Source organism: Canis aureus, chromosome 34, assembly GCF_053574225.1.
Source record: "Canis aureus isolate CA01 chromosome 34, VMU_Caureus_v.1.0, whole genome shotgun sequence".
NCBI classification, from domain to species: Eukaryota; Metazoa; Chordata; class Mammalia; order Carnivora; family Canidae; genus Canis; species Canis aureus.
The window spans coordinates 25308660-25323070 of NC_135644.1; the positions used below are offsets into that span (position 1 = coordinate 25308660).

Here is a 14411-nt window from a genome sequence, read left to right on the forward strand (position 1 = left end):
AAGAATTATATTCATTTTCATTGCAATTTAACATATATACAGGAGAAATGAAAATTTGATTAAAAATGATAAAACATAAAGCTATGGCAGGATGGTGAAATCACTTTATAAAGTATAAAATTTATAAGCTATAAATTTTAACTTTTATGTTTATAATTTATGCTTTCCAAGTTAAAAATAAGCATGATTTACTACTATAGTCAGAAAATATTTTAAAGGACTATACTTAATCATACAACTTTTTAGAAAGTAAGTAAAGGAGAAAAAATCAGTTGAGTTTGTAATATCAACTATTATTCAAGCCTTCATTCAATCTCTAAGCATAGAAAAAAATGTTTCTTCCCTAGATAATTCTCTTCTGTGGTCTGATAAGACCATGCTGTCATACACAAATTGGAGAAGAGGAAGACCAGATATAAAAAATGACAAGTTTTTTGCTGGCTTGAGTACTGATGGTTTCTGGGATATTCAAGCCTTCAATGTTATTGAAGAAATATTTCACTATAACCAGAACAGCATTCTTGCTTGTAAAATTGAAATGGGTAAGTATGCTAATGTTGAATTTCCGCTCCAGAGAAAGAGAACATAAGGCCATTAGCTCCATGAATGGGAATCGTGCAACTGTCTTTTTTGAAAGTCTCGTCTATCTTCAGTTCTATGAGAGATACAGGAGTTACAGAGGAAGGAAAAGACACAGTCTGTGGTGTCAGGTTCTTGAACTCAGGGAGTTAAATGTATCTGGGAAGACAGCATTAAACTCCTCAGCATTATTTTATGTAAGTTAGTTTTAGGTTATTTGGTACTGGCTTAAGTTTGTTGGAAAGTCAAACAAATAAATAAATCTCAAAAGAGATCAATGAAAACAGGAGTAATGAAAACCATACTTTGAGGACAAGGTAAGACTTGGTTGGGTCTTGAAGACTGGATAAGATTTTTATAAATAATAAAGTGTGTTTGGGTAAAGTTATGACATTCTCACCTAAAAATAAATGTTTCTTAAATTTGCCTAATTACTCAAGTAAATCTATTTATAAGTGCGTATCAGTTTTAAACTTTCCACAGCTTAGAAACTGTTTTTTTTTTTTTTTAGATTTAATTTACTCATGAGAGAGAGAGAGGCAGAGACATAGGCAGATGGAGAAGCAGGCTCCTGTGAGGAGCCTGATGCAGAACTTGATCCCAGGACCCTGGGCCTGAGCCAAAGGCAGACGCTCAACCACTGAGCCACCCAGGCGTCCCTAGAAACTATTATTATGGCCTCTCTGCTTTAAGCCCTCTGCTAACATCCAGGCTGATCTTCTCCCTTCATAGTATGGCAGATTAACTTTCTGGAGCATCATTTTGATCAACAACACACATCCAGGGTTTCCCTATTACCAATTACCTTGAATTCATGTAAGCTTCTAAGGCATTTTAGAAACAGTCTATTCTAAAATTAAAGGCTTTCTTCCAGCCCCATTTCTTCCCCCATTCTTGGCTCAGTAAGCCTCTTACTGTGTCAGGCTGATCTCTTAATTGTCCCATGTACAGTGTGTGCTTATCCTCATTCGCACCTTTATTTATGTTTTTTATGGACTAGAAGTCTTTTTTTTCAAGATTTTATTTATTTATTCATGAGACACACACACACACACACACACACGGGGGGGGGGGGGGCAGAGTCACAGGCAGAGGGAGAAGCAGGCTCCATGCAGGGAGCCTGACGTGGGACTCGATCCCGGGACTCCAGGATCATGCCCTGAGCCACCCAGGCTGCCCGACAAGAAGTCTTCCACCTTTTTTTTTTTAACTTCTTTAACAAACTTTTTATTTTAGAATGATTTTATATATATAAATCTATATATAAATATAGAAATCTATATATATAAATATAAATATATATATATAAAAGATTTTATTTACTTATTCATGAAAGACACAGAGAGAGAGGCAGAGACATAGGCAGAATGAGGAGCAGGCTCCCCGTGGGGACCCTGGGACACCAGGATCACGACCTGAGCCAAAGGCAGACACTCAACCACTGAGCCACCCAGGTGCCCCGGAATGATTTTACATTTATAGAAAAGTTACAGAGACAATACAGAAAGTTCCCATATACACCATAACCGATTTCCACTATTGTTGACATCTTACGTAATTATGGTACATTTGTCACAACCAGTATGATAGATTACTATTCATCAAAAGTCCATACATTATTCAGATTTTTAAAATTTTTTATTTACTATGCCCTTTCTCTTCAGGATCCTATCCAGGATATAAGTTACGTATATTCATCATGTCTCCTTAGGTTTGTTTCTCTTGGCTATGAAAGTTTCTTAGACTTTTTTTGCTATCAATGACCCTGACAGTTTTGAAGAGGACTGACCATGTATTTTATGGAATGTGCCTCACTTCGGGTTGACTGATGTTTTTTTTTATTTTAACCTTGATCACTTGCCTCTAGATGATATTAGCTTTCTCCACTGCAGAGGTACTCTTTTCCCCATTTCCAATACCATACTCTTTGTAAGGAAGTCACTAATGATCAGCGCACACATACAGACTGAAGGGTTATTCCCCTTTCTGGGAAGGGCATATCTATGTAAATTATTTGGAATTCTACTGTACAAGAGATTTGTCTATTCCCTACCGTTTTTTAACTTATTCAGTCAGTTGTTTATATCAGTATGGACTCATGGTTATATATTTTATACTTTGGGTTATAATCCAGTATGCTACATTATCTAATATTTTATTCAAATTGTTCTAATTCTGGCCATTGGGAGCTCTTAGTTCCTGTGCCTCTCTTTGAAGTACCCTCATCATTGTGGTTTTGTTACTGTTATATTATTCTCCATTTGTTTTTAGCTTACTTTCTGGTTATCTTATTTCTTTCTAGTCCAAATTTAACCTAACATAAATTTTGCAAACATAATTTGTTAAGCAGGCTTTCTTTTCTTTCTTCTTCTTCTTCTTTTTTTTTTTTAAGCAGGCTTTCTGACTCTCTTAATTCAGATGAATCAATCTCTCCTTCTCTACTCAATCACATATATTATAGCAGTTAATTGTTTGATCTGCATTTTAGGTATCCTTTTCTATCTCCAATTCCTATGTGAGCTCTTTAAATGAAAGACAATGTTTATACCTTCTTTTAATCAACCAGAAAATTATAATATTTAAGAACCTATCACATGTGTTGTGGCAATAAGAAAAATGATGTATGTATTTTACCTCCTTTGTTAATAAGAAATCCAGGTTTATTTAACTTTAGAAATGATCACATGTCCAGTCTTACCCAAAATATGTATTTTAAGTAATTTAAACATAATCACTAATGCTTTTAATTTAAATATTATAGTTGACTACAAGGAAGAATATAATGCTACTCTGCCACAGTTTATTCCATATGAAGATGGTATTTATAACGTTATTCAAAAAAAGGTAACATGGTATGAAGCATTAAACATATGTTCTCAAAGTGGAGGTTATTTGGCAAGTGTTCATGACCAAAATGGCCAGCTCTTTCTGGAAGACATCGTAAAACGTGATGGATTTCCACTATGGGTTGGGCTCTCAAGTCACGATGTAAGTCTTGTCTTATTTCCCAGAAATTTTGCAAATGTGTTAGAAGGTTGGAAATTTGAGCATAAGATTTTTTTTAAAAGATTTTATTTATTTATTCATGAGAGACGCAGAGAGAGAGAGAGAGAGGCAGAGACATAGGCAGAGAGACAAGCAGGCTCCATGCAGGGGGCCCAATATGGGACTCAATCTCAAGACTCCAGGATCATGCCCTGGGCAGAAGGCAAGTCGCTCAACCACTGAGCCACCCAGGCGTCCCTGAGCATAAGATATTAGTTCAAAGTGTAACATCAGCTGAAGTCTTGGGACTCAATTTGCATAGCATAGCACTTTTTTATCTCTTTACAACACAAAGCAAATAGAAAACTATATTTGTAGAATGCTGTAGGGCAAATAGCCAGAACCATAACTGCCCTAGACACTGCCATCCCAAGGGTCCAGCAGATAAATATCTCAACAATACCTCTCAGTTGGAGCAGACCAACTGAAAGTGGTAAAAAAGGAATAGCACAGAATCAGAAAAACCTGAGTTCCAGTATTAGTGGTAGGTCTTCCATTTACATGTTCAGTGATCATGAGCAGGTTATTTGACCATTGTAAGCTTGTTTCTTCATCTGTAAAACTGGGATGATAATATTTTCCTTAACATGGGATTATAGTGAAGATTAACACAAAAATGTATATAAGATACCAAATAAAATTCTTAATGTTAGGACTAATAAATGTATTTTCTTCTCACTTTCTCCTTACAAATTGCACTATTTGGGAATAATGTTTTGGTAGTAAACACGTCTTTTGTGCCACTATTTGAATCCTGTTAATATAGTCAGTTACCTATAATAATATCCAATATGCCAAAAATAGGCATCTATTGAGAGTAGAATTGAAGGCATAATTTAAATAATCTTTAGAACAAAGTGAAAAGGATTTTTAAAAGGGTGACAAATCAGGATTATAGAATCAAGGAAAAATCAAAAGTAGCCTTCCCATATGAATTTCTTGAGAAATATTTTCTTCTTCTAGCTCCCTGCTGTTTGATGGCCTTTATAATATGAAAAAATGTAGCCAGAGACACAAACCACAGAACTATAAAACATAAAAAACAATATTCAGAATAATATGAAGGTTGGGATGATAAATCTGTAATTGTGCATGTCATTTAATTTCAAGTGTTATAAAAACTCATCCTTAAAAAAAATAAATCTAGAGACAGGGTATAGTAACTCTGTAAATTTAAAGTCCTACTTAAACTGCACAAGAGTAAATGTCTCAAATCAAAGTGTCAAAAGTAAATCCCTGATTTTGCAAATAGGTCCAGACCTATAACAATTGTAAGCACATAATTAACAATCCATTCCAATACTTCATAAAGTATATGTATTCTTCTTAATATTCTTTTTGAACATTCTTTCTTTCTGGATTCAGGTTATCTCTATCATTCTTTAAAAAATTCTTATGCTAAAAAAATGTTCTAAACCTTTTTATATCTATTATTCTTAAAACAGGGAAGTGAATCAAGTTTTGAATGGTCTGATGGCAGTACATTTGACTACATCCCATGGAAAGATAAACAATCTGCTGGAAATTGTGTTGTCTTGGATCCAAAAGGAATTTGGAGACATGAAAAATGCAAGTCTGTTAGGGATGGTGCTATTTGTTATAAACCTATAAAATGTAAGTCTTGATTTTGAAGAACTATATTGATTGAAATATGACATTTTGTGTTATGTACATGATCAAATAAAGGGATTTTTGTAGATTTTTAAGTAAGGTTTATTCACAAATCCTATAAAAATAATGTTGATACTTTGTGAAGAGAAACAAATATGATATATCCTTTCAAGATATGTTCCCAAAGACTTTTAGTTCCTCTATTACTAAGTATCTATTACTCTAGAATTTGTGAATTTTAATTTCTTAGCAATGTTTTACAAAGGCTGAAATGTTTCTTTTATTTTTTTTATTCTTTTTTTAATATTTATTTATTTATTTTATTTATTATTATTATTTTTTATGATAGACAGAGAGAGAGAGAGAGAGAGGCAGAGACACAGGAGGAGGGAGAAGCAGGCTCCACGCCGGGAGCCCGATGCGGGACTCGATCCCGGGACTCCAGGATTGCGCCCTGGGCCAAAGGCAGGCACTAAACTGCTGAGCCACCCAGGGATCCCTGAAATGTTTCTTTTAAAAAAGAGTTCAGCAGCATATTAATTTGGGAAATACCTCAGGTTTGATTTACCATATTGATGGCTCTGGGAGTTTCTATAGTAAATAAATCTGCTTAACTTTGTGTAACTAAGCACTTTCCAAACTTACATGATTCTTAAAATCTAAGGAAAAAGCCCCTTCCATCAGGGGCTGGACTTGGGGTCATCGTGACAGGCAGAGCCTTGAAGAAGAGCACAAGAACCAAGATCACCCAGGAGCTGCAGGAGCCTGCTGGACAAGCCAAGAGATGGTGGGGGTGGCATCTCTGAGGCCTCTGGTTCTCAGCACTTGTCATGCTTTCTGCTCCAAAGAATCCCTCAAAGAAGATTCAACATTTGTAATTAAACAGATTCAAGCAGAAGGAAATGTGAAAACCTTATCTAGAGAAACAAGTGAATACAAGAAAAGGAGAATGAGATCAAGAATGAGGAATGAATGGATAATCAAGAACTGACATCTCAGTTGTTAGGTACAGAAAGTTAATGTTTTAGAAAAACAATTGGAATACATGAGAAATGTGGTAAAGTATACAAAAGTGGAAAACACATCTGTGTTGGCTAAACAGACTTTATAGGATCAAGTAGAATGACAACATGAACAAACACAGATTCAGTGCTATACTGGCTTGAATAGTATCCCCCTAAACTCACCTCCACCCAGAACCTTAGAATGCAATCTTATTTAGAAATAGCCTTTGCAGATGTAATTAGTTAGATGAGGTAATGCTTGATTAGAATGGGCCCTAAATCCCATGACTGGTGTCCTTATAAAAGGAGAGAAACAGACACAGAGGGAGAAGGCCCTTTGACGACAGAAGCAGAAGTTGCAGTGATGCAGCTTCAAGCCAAGAATTGCCATCAACCACTGGAAGTGAGGAGGCCTGAAAGAGATTCTCCCTCAGAGCCTCCAGAAAGAAGCAGTCCTGCTGACACCTCATTTTTAGATTTGCCTCTGGAACTGTGAGAGAATTAATTTCTGTTGTTTTAAACCACCAGTTTTGTGATAATTTATTATGGCAGCTCTGGGAAACTTATACAAGAGCAAACTTTGAAAATTAAATCTTCAAGGGGCACCTGGATGGCTCAGTCAGTGTAGTGTCCAACTCGACTTCGGCTTAGGTCATGATCTCAGGACTGTGAGATCAAACCCCATGTTGGGCTCCACATAGGGCATGGAGCCTGCTTAAGAATCTCTCTCCCTCTCTTCCTGTCCCTTCCCTCAACCCATCTCTCTCTCTCTCTCTCAAACAAACAAAAACTTAAAAAAAAAAAAGAAGAAGAAAATAAATGTTGGTAAGGATGTGGAGAAATCGGAGCCCTTGTACATTGCTTGTGGGAATAAAAAGTGGTGTGTAATCACTGTGGAAAATGGTATGGTGGTTTCTCAAAACTTTTAACATAAAATTACCATAGGATCTAGTGCTTCCACTTCTGGGTATATATTCAAAAGGGATGGAAGCAGGAACTGGAACAGATATTTGTACAGCCGTATTCACAGCATCTTAATTCACAATGGCCAAAAGGTGAAAGCACCCCAAGCCGTCCACTAACAGATAAATGCATAAGCAAAAAATGGCATATACATACTATGGAATATTATTCAACATTAAAAAAGAAGGAAATTCTGACACATAATACAGAATACAACCTGCATGGTTGAATCTTGAGAACATTATTCTAGGTGAAATAACCCAGACACAAAAGGACAAATACCATATGATTTCAATTATGTGAGGTACCTAGAGCTGTTAAATTCATAGAAACAGAAAGTAGAATGGTGGTTTCTGGGGGCTGGCAGGAATGGGGAATTATTATTTAATGGGTACGGAAGCCCTAGCTCCTCTCTTTGTAGGAGACAGATTTTGCTATGCAAATATACTGCACTGTGTAAACAAATTACCAAATTTTCACTTGTGGATATGATTTTAAAAGTAATTTTTTATATGGCAAGGTAAAACTAAGTTTGTATCATCAAGATAAAAGGAATCCAAAGAAGGAAAGAATTTTAATTATTTCAAAGTACAGCCTGTCTTTGCTTCTTTTTTATTTTGTCTCTCCAATTGTTTTTAAATTAGGCTAATTCCATCTTAGAGGGCTAAATACTTTCTTCTGTTTTCTAAGTTTTAAAAATGTTATTCCAAAAAGCCAATTAGAATGTACACTTTTAGAGTATGAGCTGTAGCTTTCTCTGTTGTGTGTATTGAGTCTAATGCTTCTTATCCACAGGAACCATAGTTTCAGATAGGGCTTAGTGAGATTTTAAAAGTCAGTTGTTTTCTCTGCATTTTCACAATCATGTCTAACTTTTTTTTTTCATGTCTAACATTTTTATAGCTAAAGAAGTGTCCTCTCGTACATACTCACCAAGATGTCCAGCAGTAAAAGGGAATGAGTCCCAGTGGATCCAGTACAGGGAGCACTGTTACGCATTTGACCAGGCATTGCACAGTTTCTCAGAAGCTGAACAGTTCTGTTCAAAACTTGGTGAGTTAAAATTTATTGATTTTCTTGGACTCAATAATTTAATCATTGGATTTTTTTTCCCAAGGAAATTATTTGAAATAATGATTGTATTTTTGAAAATATTTTGGGAACATCTGGGTGACTCAGTCAATTAAGTGTCTGACTCTTGATTTCAGCTCAGGTTATGATCTCAGGGTTGTGGGATTGATCCCCACATTGGGCTCTGCTCAGCGGCAGTCTGCTTGAGAATCTCTCTCTTCCTCTTCCTCTGCCCCACCCACCAATGCATGCATTCTCTCTCTCTCAAATAAATAAATCTTCTTTAAAAACTTCTAAAACAGGGACGCCTGGGTGGCTCAGCAGTTGAGCACCTGCCTTTGGCCCAGGGTGTGATCCTGGAGTCCCAGGATTGAGTCCCACATCAGGCTCCCTGCATGAAGCCTGCTTCTCCCTCTGCCTGTGTCTCTGCCTCTCTCTCTCTCTCTCTCTCTGTGTCTCTCATGAATAAATAAATAAAATCTTTTTTAAAAAAATTTCTAAAACACTCCATATTTATAATAGCATTTTATAACCTATTTTCCCAGTGGTAGGGAAATGGTATTTTATGATATATGAGTTAAGTGGAATTTTGGAATAGCCATCATAAATGACCAATGTAAGAATAAGTATATGGAAAATAAAAGTAACTGGGAAGACGTAGAATAAAAAATTGCTAAGTGAACCATTATGTGAAAATGATAAAATGGTCTAAATATAGCAAGATATGTTTAGATGAAGGGATTAGGACAAATTTTTTTTGTAAAAGTTAAACATTAAATACAAAATTATAGGTTTTTCCACTACGTAGTTATGAATAAGTAAGCTTACTTATGATGAAGCGTGGGTTATTCATCCATTCTGCAACTGAAATTGCCCACATCCTCTGAACAGTATAAGGAACAGGACTTTTTTATCTTCAGATTTAACTATTTTAGAAAGGGCAACAATGATTGGATCTCTCCCATGAGAAATTTACCTTGTAGTCAAACTGTGAGATGACTTCTAGGGAGACTACTGAGAGTATTTCAAAGACCTGCATGCTTGAGTAACCACTTAGCAAGACTAAATGGCATTTATCTCATTTACCCTGCTAAACTGTTATGGGAGACATTTGGCTGATTTAGCAATCTCCTTGTTACTGCTTAACTATAGGATGGAAACTTTGGTGTGGGAGCTCTCATGTGTTATACATGTATACACACACAAACACACACACACACACAATGGGAACTATTGTGAGCTATACATGTTCTGAAAGTCAGAAGCATCTTGCTCCTACAGGAGAAAATAGAAAGTTTTACTGTCATTGTAGTGTAGGGGTTAAGCAGATAAGCCTGGGAGGCAGACAGGTCTAAGTTTTAAATCCCAACTCTTGCACTTACTATCTGAGTGCTATAGAAGTTACATTTTGCTTCTCTTTTCTCATCTAAACAGTGAGAATGAAAATAGTACTAATTTCAAAGGTTGGATTGTTATAGGAATGAATAAAATGAGATAATGTATGCAAATGTAGCACAGTGCCCTGCAAATAGTGAGCATTCAAATTATTCTTATTATTAGAAAAGATTGAGATTGGCTTTCTAATTTTATAACTGGCTAGCTGTGTAAACCTGACCAATTTATTTAATCTCCTTGAGCCTCTGTTTCCTCATTTGTAAAATAGCGATAATATCTTCCCCTACAGGATTATGTAATATTTAACAAGTACGTGCACACTGTAGTCTTCTATGAAGGAATAAAGGCTTGCCTTTGCCCTTCCAATGCTACAACCACAAAAGAAATGCTTTATATCAAGTGTGGATAGGCTTGTCACTGTTGAAAACTATTTGATTCCACTTAGGATTGATTTTCAAGTCTAGTTATTATTTTATTTCTATCCCTTGCCTGATGATGGCGATAATACTATTTTCTATGTGAGTTTAGGGCGATTTATCAAACTTCAAGAGTATTCAATTCCATACTATGTTTAGGAACTTATAATGGGCATAACCAAGTATGCCTATGTATAAAATAATATTAAAGGAGAGGCTAAGGCTCCCCAATATCCCAAAGCTTTTGTTTTCATTTTCTTTTTAATAAAAGCAAATTAAAAGCTGAGTTATTATACAGAAATGGTTGTTGAGAGCATGCTGAAATACATCTTTTTCTAATATTTATTTGTTTATGAGAGACACACACACACACAGAGAGAGAGAGGCAGAGACACAGGCAGAGGGAGAAGCAGGCTCCATGCAGGGAGCCCGACGTGGGACTTGATCCCAGGTCTCCAGGATCATGCCCTGGGATGAAGGCAGGACTAAGCTGCTGAGCCACCCGGGCTGCCCTGAAATACATCTTTCTATAATCACATACCCCACTTCTTATGGCTAGCTGTTCATACACAGTTGTCTCACTGGCAGGCAGTTCCAAGATCAAAATGTTTATCTGGTAAACATTTTGAAGAAACATAAAATTTTTCTATGTAAAGTTCTAATCTAGAAATATTTCTAAAATTTTGGAATCTATTAATGCTATACTTAAAAAAATCTGGCACAGATATCATATTTTCAAAATATTCTCTATGTAAAGCTTGAATTTCTCCATGATCTTGATCATGATAGATTTTTTTCAAATGGCTAGTTGAGAATAAGCCACTCCCCTAGTTTGCATAAACTAATTAGTTTAGGGTTTGTTTTCCTACAACAGATCATTCTGCAACCATTGTTACCATAGAGGATGAAGATGAGAATAAATTTGTGAGCAGACTGATGAGGGAAGATAATAATATTACCATGAGAGTTTGGCTTGGATTATCTCAACATTCTGCCGGTAAGTGGCACACACAGTGTACAAAGAGAGTTCCAGCTTGTCCTAAATACCAACTCAGCCTTTCTAAAGACTGTCAAGTGGTGGTTCTTATTGATAAATAAGTTATGTCTGCTGGCTGTTTTAGAGACTTATAAATTTCTAATGAATATGTGAGGGACTTATTAGTAATGATGGAAAACACTAATGAACTCAGGTTAACACTAATGAAATCAAGTTAAATCAACTAGGATGTTCTAGAAGCTTAAGATGCTTGGATCAACGACATATTTTTTTCTCCTAACCATGACTTACTTTCCTTAGAGTTGTAATGTCTATCACCAGTGTTTTTGTAGCTTATAACTGTTTTTCAAAAGGTTCTCTTCTTTGGTTCTCTTCCCTCTTGTAACATTTTTATCATAGAGAAAAATTAATTCTTAATGGTTATTTTGTTTTTCAAACAAGCTTAGTAAAATTGCAGAGAATTGGTTAAAAAAGATGTGTGGAAGAAATTTTCAAGGAACAATAATGGATTTATTTATTATTTAAATCCATTATTTTCAAGCAATAATGGATAAAAGATTTGAGTGAACTTGAAATTGATAAAGATTGAATTAAGAGTACACATTCAATAGAAAATAGGAAGTGTGTTTTACATTGTATAGCAAGTTGAATTCTAAATAATCGAGATAAATGTGAATTCCAAAATATTAAGTACTTGTCAAAAAGTGAATAGATTTAAAGTTGGTTGTCTAAATGAATTCTAAGTTGTGTTTACACTATTACCACAAGGCGGTGCTACCTCAGCTGGAAAATAAAAATGGAGTCATGGCGGGGAGACCCTCCTGGACCCTCTCCACCCTTCCTCCCCCAGCACGTCTCTAACGATAGGAGTTTTTAAATTCCGGGTAGGGGTGCTGATGGGGATTCAGGTCTTTAGAAATCTATCCCTCACACAATATGCACACACCCATGTGCAAGCATTCTGCACTTTAATCAAAACACCACATTTTATATCAGTGGTGTCTAATGGAACTTTCTGCAAAGATGGAAATGTTCTATTTCTGTGCCGTGTAACAGAGTAGTCACTAGCCACATATGGCTGTTGAGCACTTGAAATGTGACAAGTGTGGGGCAGCCCAGGTGGCTCAGCGGTTTAGCGCCACCTTCAGCCCAGGCCCTGATGCCACGTCAGGCTCCCTGCATGGAACCTGCTTTTCTCTCTGCCTCTGTCTCTGCCTCTTGCGCTCTCTCTCTCTCTGTGTCTTTCATGAATAAATAAATAAAATCTTTAAAAAGAAAAGAAATATGACAAGTGCAACTGAAGGACTGATTTTTTTTTATTTTTTCACTTTTAATAAGCTTCATTTTATTTTTTAAAATTTTTAATATTTTATTTAAATTCAAGTTGCCAACATATAAGACCCAGTGCTCATCCCATCAAGTGAATAGGCTTCATTTTAAATAATGACATAGCACAGTTCTAGGTTCTAAGTGGTATGAGCCACATGCCATTTTACCTTAGAAATTTATAGGCAATAAACTTAATTTCTTTCTTTAGATCAGTCTTGGAATTGGCTGGATGGATCAAAAGTGACATTTGTCAAATGGGCAAATAAAAGTAAGAGTGATGGTGGAAAATGTAGCATTTTGCTAGCTTCAAATGAAACTTGGATAAAAGTTGAATGTTCCCATGGCTATGGAAGAGTTGTCTGCAGAGTTCCTCTGGGTAAGTATGGAACTTTTCCTTAAGAAATATTTTTGCAGAACCGGTCAGGAAATAAATGTGCAACTCAATTATGTGCAAAGTTTTGTACTTTGTCCTAAAGTCCTTATTTATTCCTTTAAGTGTGTCCAAAAAACTTGATGAAGCCATACAGAATCTTTCTCAGAAAAATAGATTGCAAGAGATAGAAATGCCAAGATGTCTAAGACTCCCAGATAAAACTACTAGACAGCTTAAAGTTTGTATAATTCTTTCCTAAGAAAGATAGAAGCTGCCAGAGTACTGGGGAGCCCATTTCTTTGAATATATTCTTAAGATGTATTTGATTCTATCAGTCAAATATGTAAAAGCTCAAAGGTCTAATTCTGTAGTTAGTGTGCTTCCTTTCTCCTCATTCCCATAAAACTCATGATTAACTTAGCACCAATGCAAAACTCAATTTAATTACTTAAAATTTCCTGGAAGGAACATCTAAAGGAAGTTGTAAATTAAACTTAGATTTCATCATGAATTGATACATAAAATAATCATAAAAATCTTACCTTAATTTCATTTCTGGAGAAAGGAGCTCTGAATGTTTCACAGAAATATTTCTGTAGATTTAGCATAAAAATATCCCTTTGGTGTATAAATATTAAAGATAAAACCCCAATGCTAGATGACTGGTTTCTGTACCAATATATCTATTCAGAATATATTCAGGGACATGGCTACTTTAAATTAGGTTATCAGGGAAGACATCTAAGAACAGGAGACTCTGAAGCTGAGATCTGAAACGCCAGCTAAGCAAAGATCAGGGGAGGCACTATGGGGAGAGCTACCGGTTATAACAAAGAGCCTACAGCAGCATGAGCTTGATGAGTGCTCAAGGAAGAGCTGGAAGGTAGGCAGGCACCAGACACCTAAGACTTTGGAAGCAAGGGTCAAGAGGTCAGATTCTATGCTGAGTGAAATGGAAAACAACTGGAATATTATGGGGGAAGCTGGGAAACAGGGTTAGGATGGCATAAACCAAGAGTTCCGTTTTAGCATTTTGAGCTGTCTATATGAAGAAGAGATACTCATATGGAATGTCTAGCATGCAGCTGGACATATGAGAGAGAAGAGAGGTCAGCGTAGAGTTAGTATTTAAAGCAAGAGGACAAATGAATCCATCTGGGCAGCATGCAAAGAAGGGGTCTGAGACAGCATTTGAAATTGAATAGCTAGGTGCTAAATGAAGTCATCCTAAAGTCTTAAATTTTCTTTAAAGCAAATAACACTTTACTTGGGCCTAGGTAAGTCAAACACAAAAATTTACAACTTGTAGCAATTTGCTATCAAAATAAGGTAATATATTGGAAATAATGTTCTCGAAGGAAGGGAAAGTAAGAATAAAGATAATACTCTAAATTCTTTAGAGAAAATTGCTAAAGCAATGAATAGGATTTGAATGAAAAGGAAAAGAGTTAAATTTGAAAACACTTGAATGTTTGATGATGATTTTGAATTCTGTGTTAATGCGCTATAAAACAATCAGCTATTTATTGTGTCTAATTTGTACAGAGTTTACACATGTGACATGCAGCCTAATGTATAAATCAGTAATGATGGCTTTTATATTCTCTCCTCCAATGTCAAACCTTTCC

General features: G+C 35.8%; 1 protein-coding gene across 2 annotated transcripts in view; it reads left to right on the plus strand.

The window, feature by feature from the left end:
• Positions 1–14411, plus strand: part of LY75 (lymphocyte antigen 75) — a 122998-nt gene that overhangs the window by 73471 nt on the left and 35116 nt on the right. For both annotated transcript variants that reach the window (XM_077883374.1, XM_077883373.1), the window contains exons 29-34: positions 348–542; positions 3341–3567; positions 5070–5238; positions 8106–8255; positions 10959–11081; positions 12619–12786. In XM_077883374.1, coding sequence (XP_077739500.1) covers positions 348–542; positions 3341–3567; positions 5070–5238; positions 8106–8255; positions 10959–11081; positions 12619–12786 — 1032 coding nt within the window. The remainder of the gene's footprint in view (positions 1–347; positions 543–3340; positions 3568–5069; positions 5239–8105; positions 8256–10958; positions 11082–12618; positions 12787–14411) is intronic.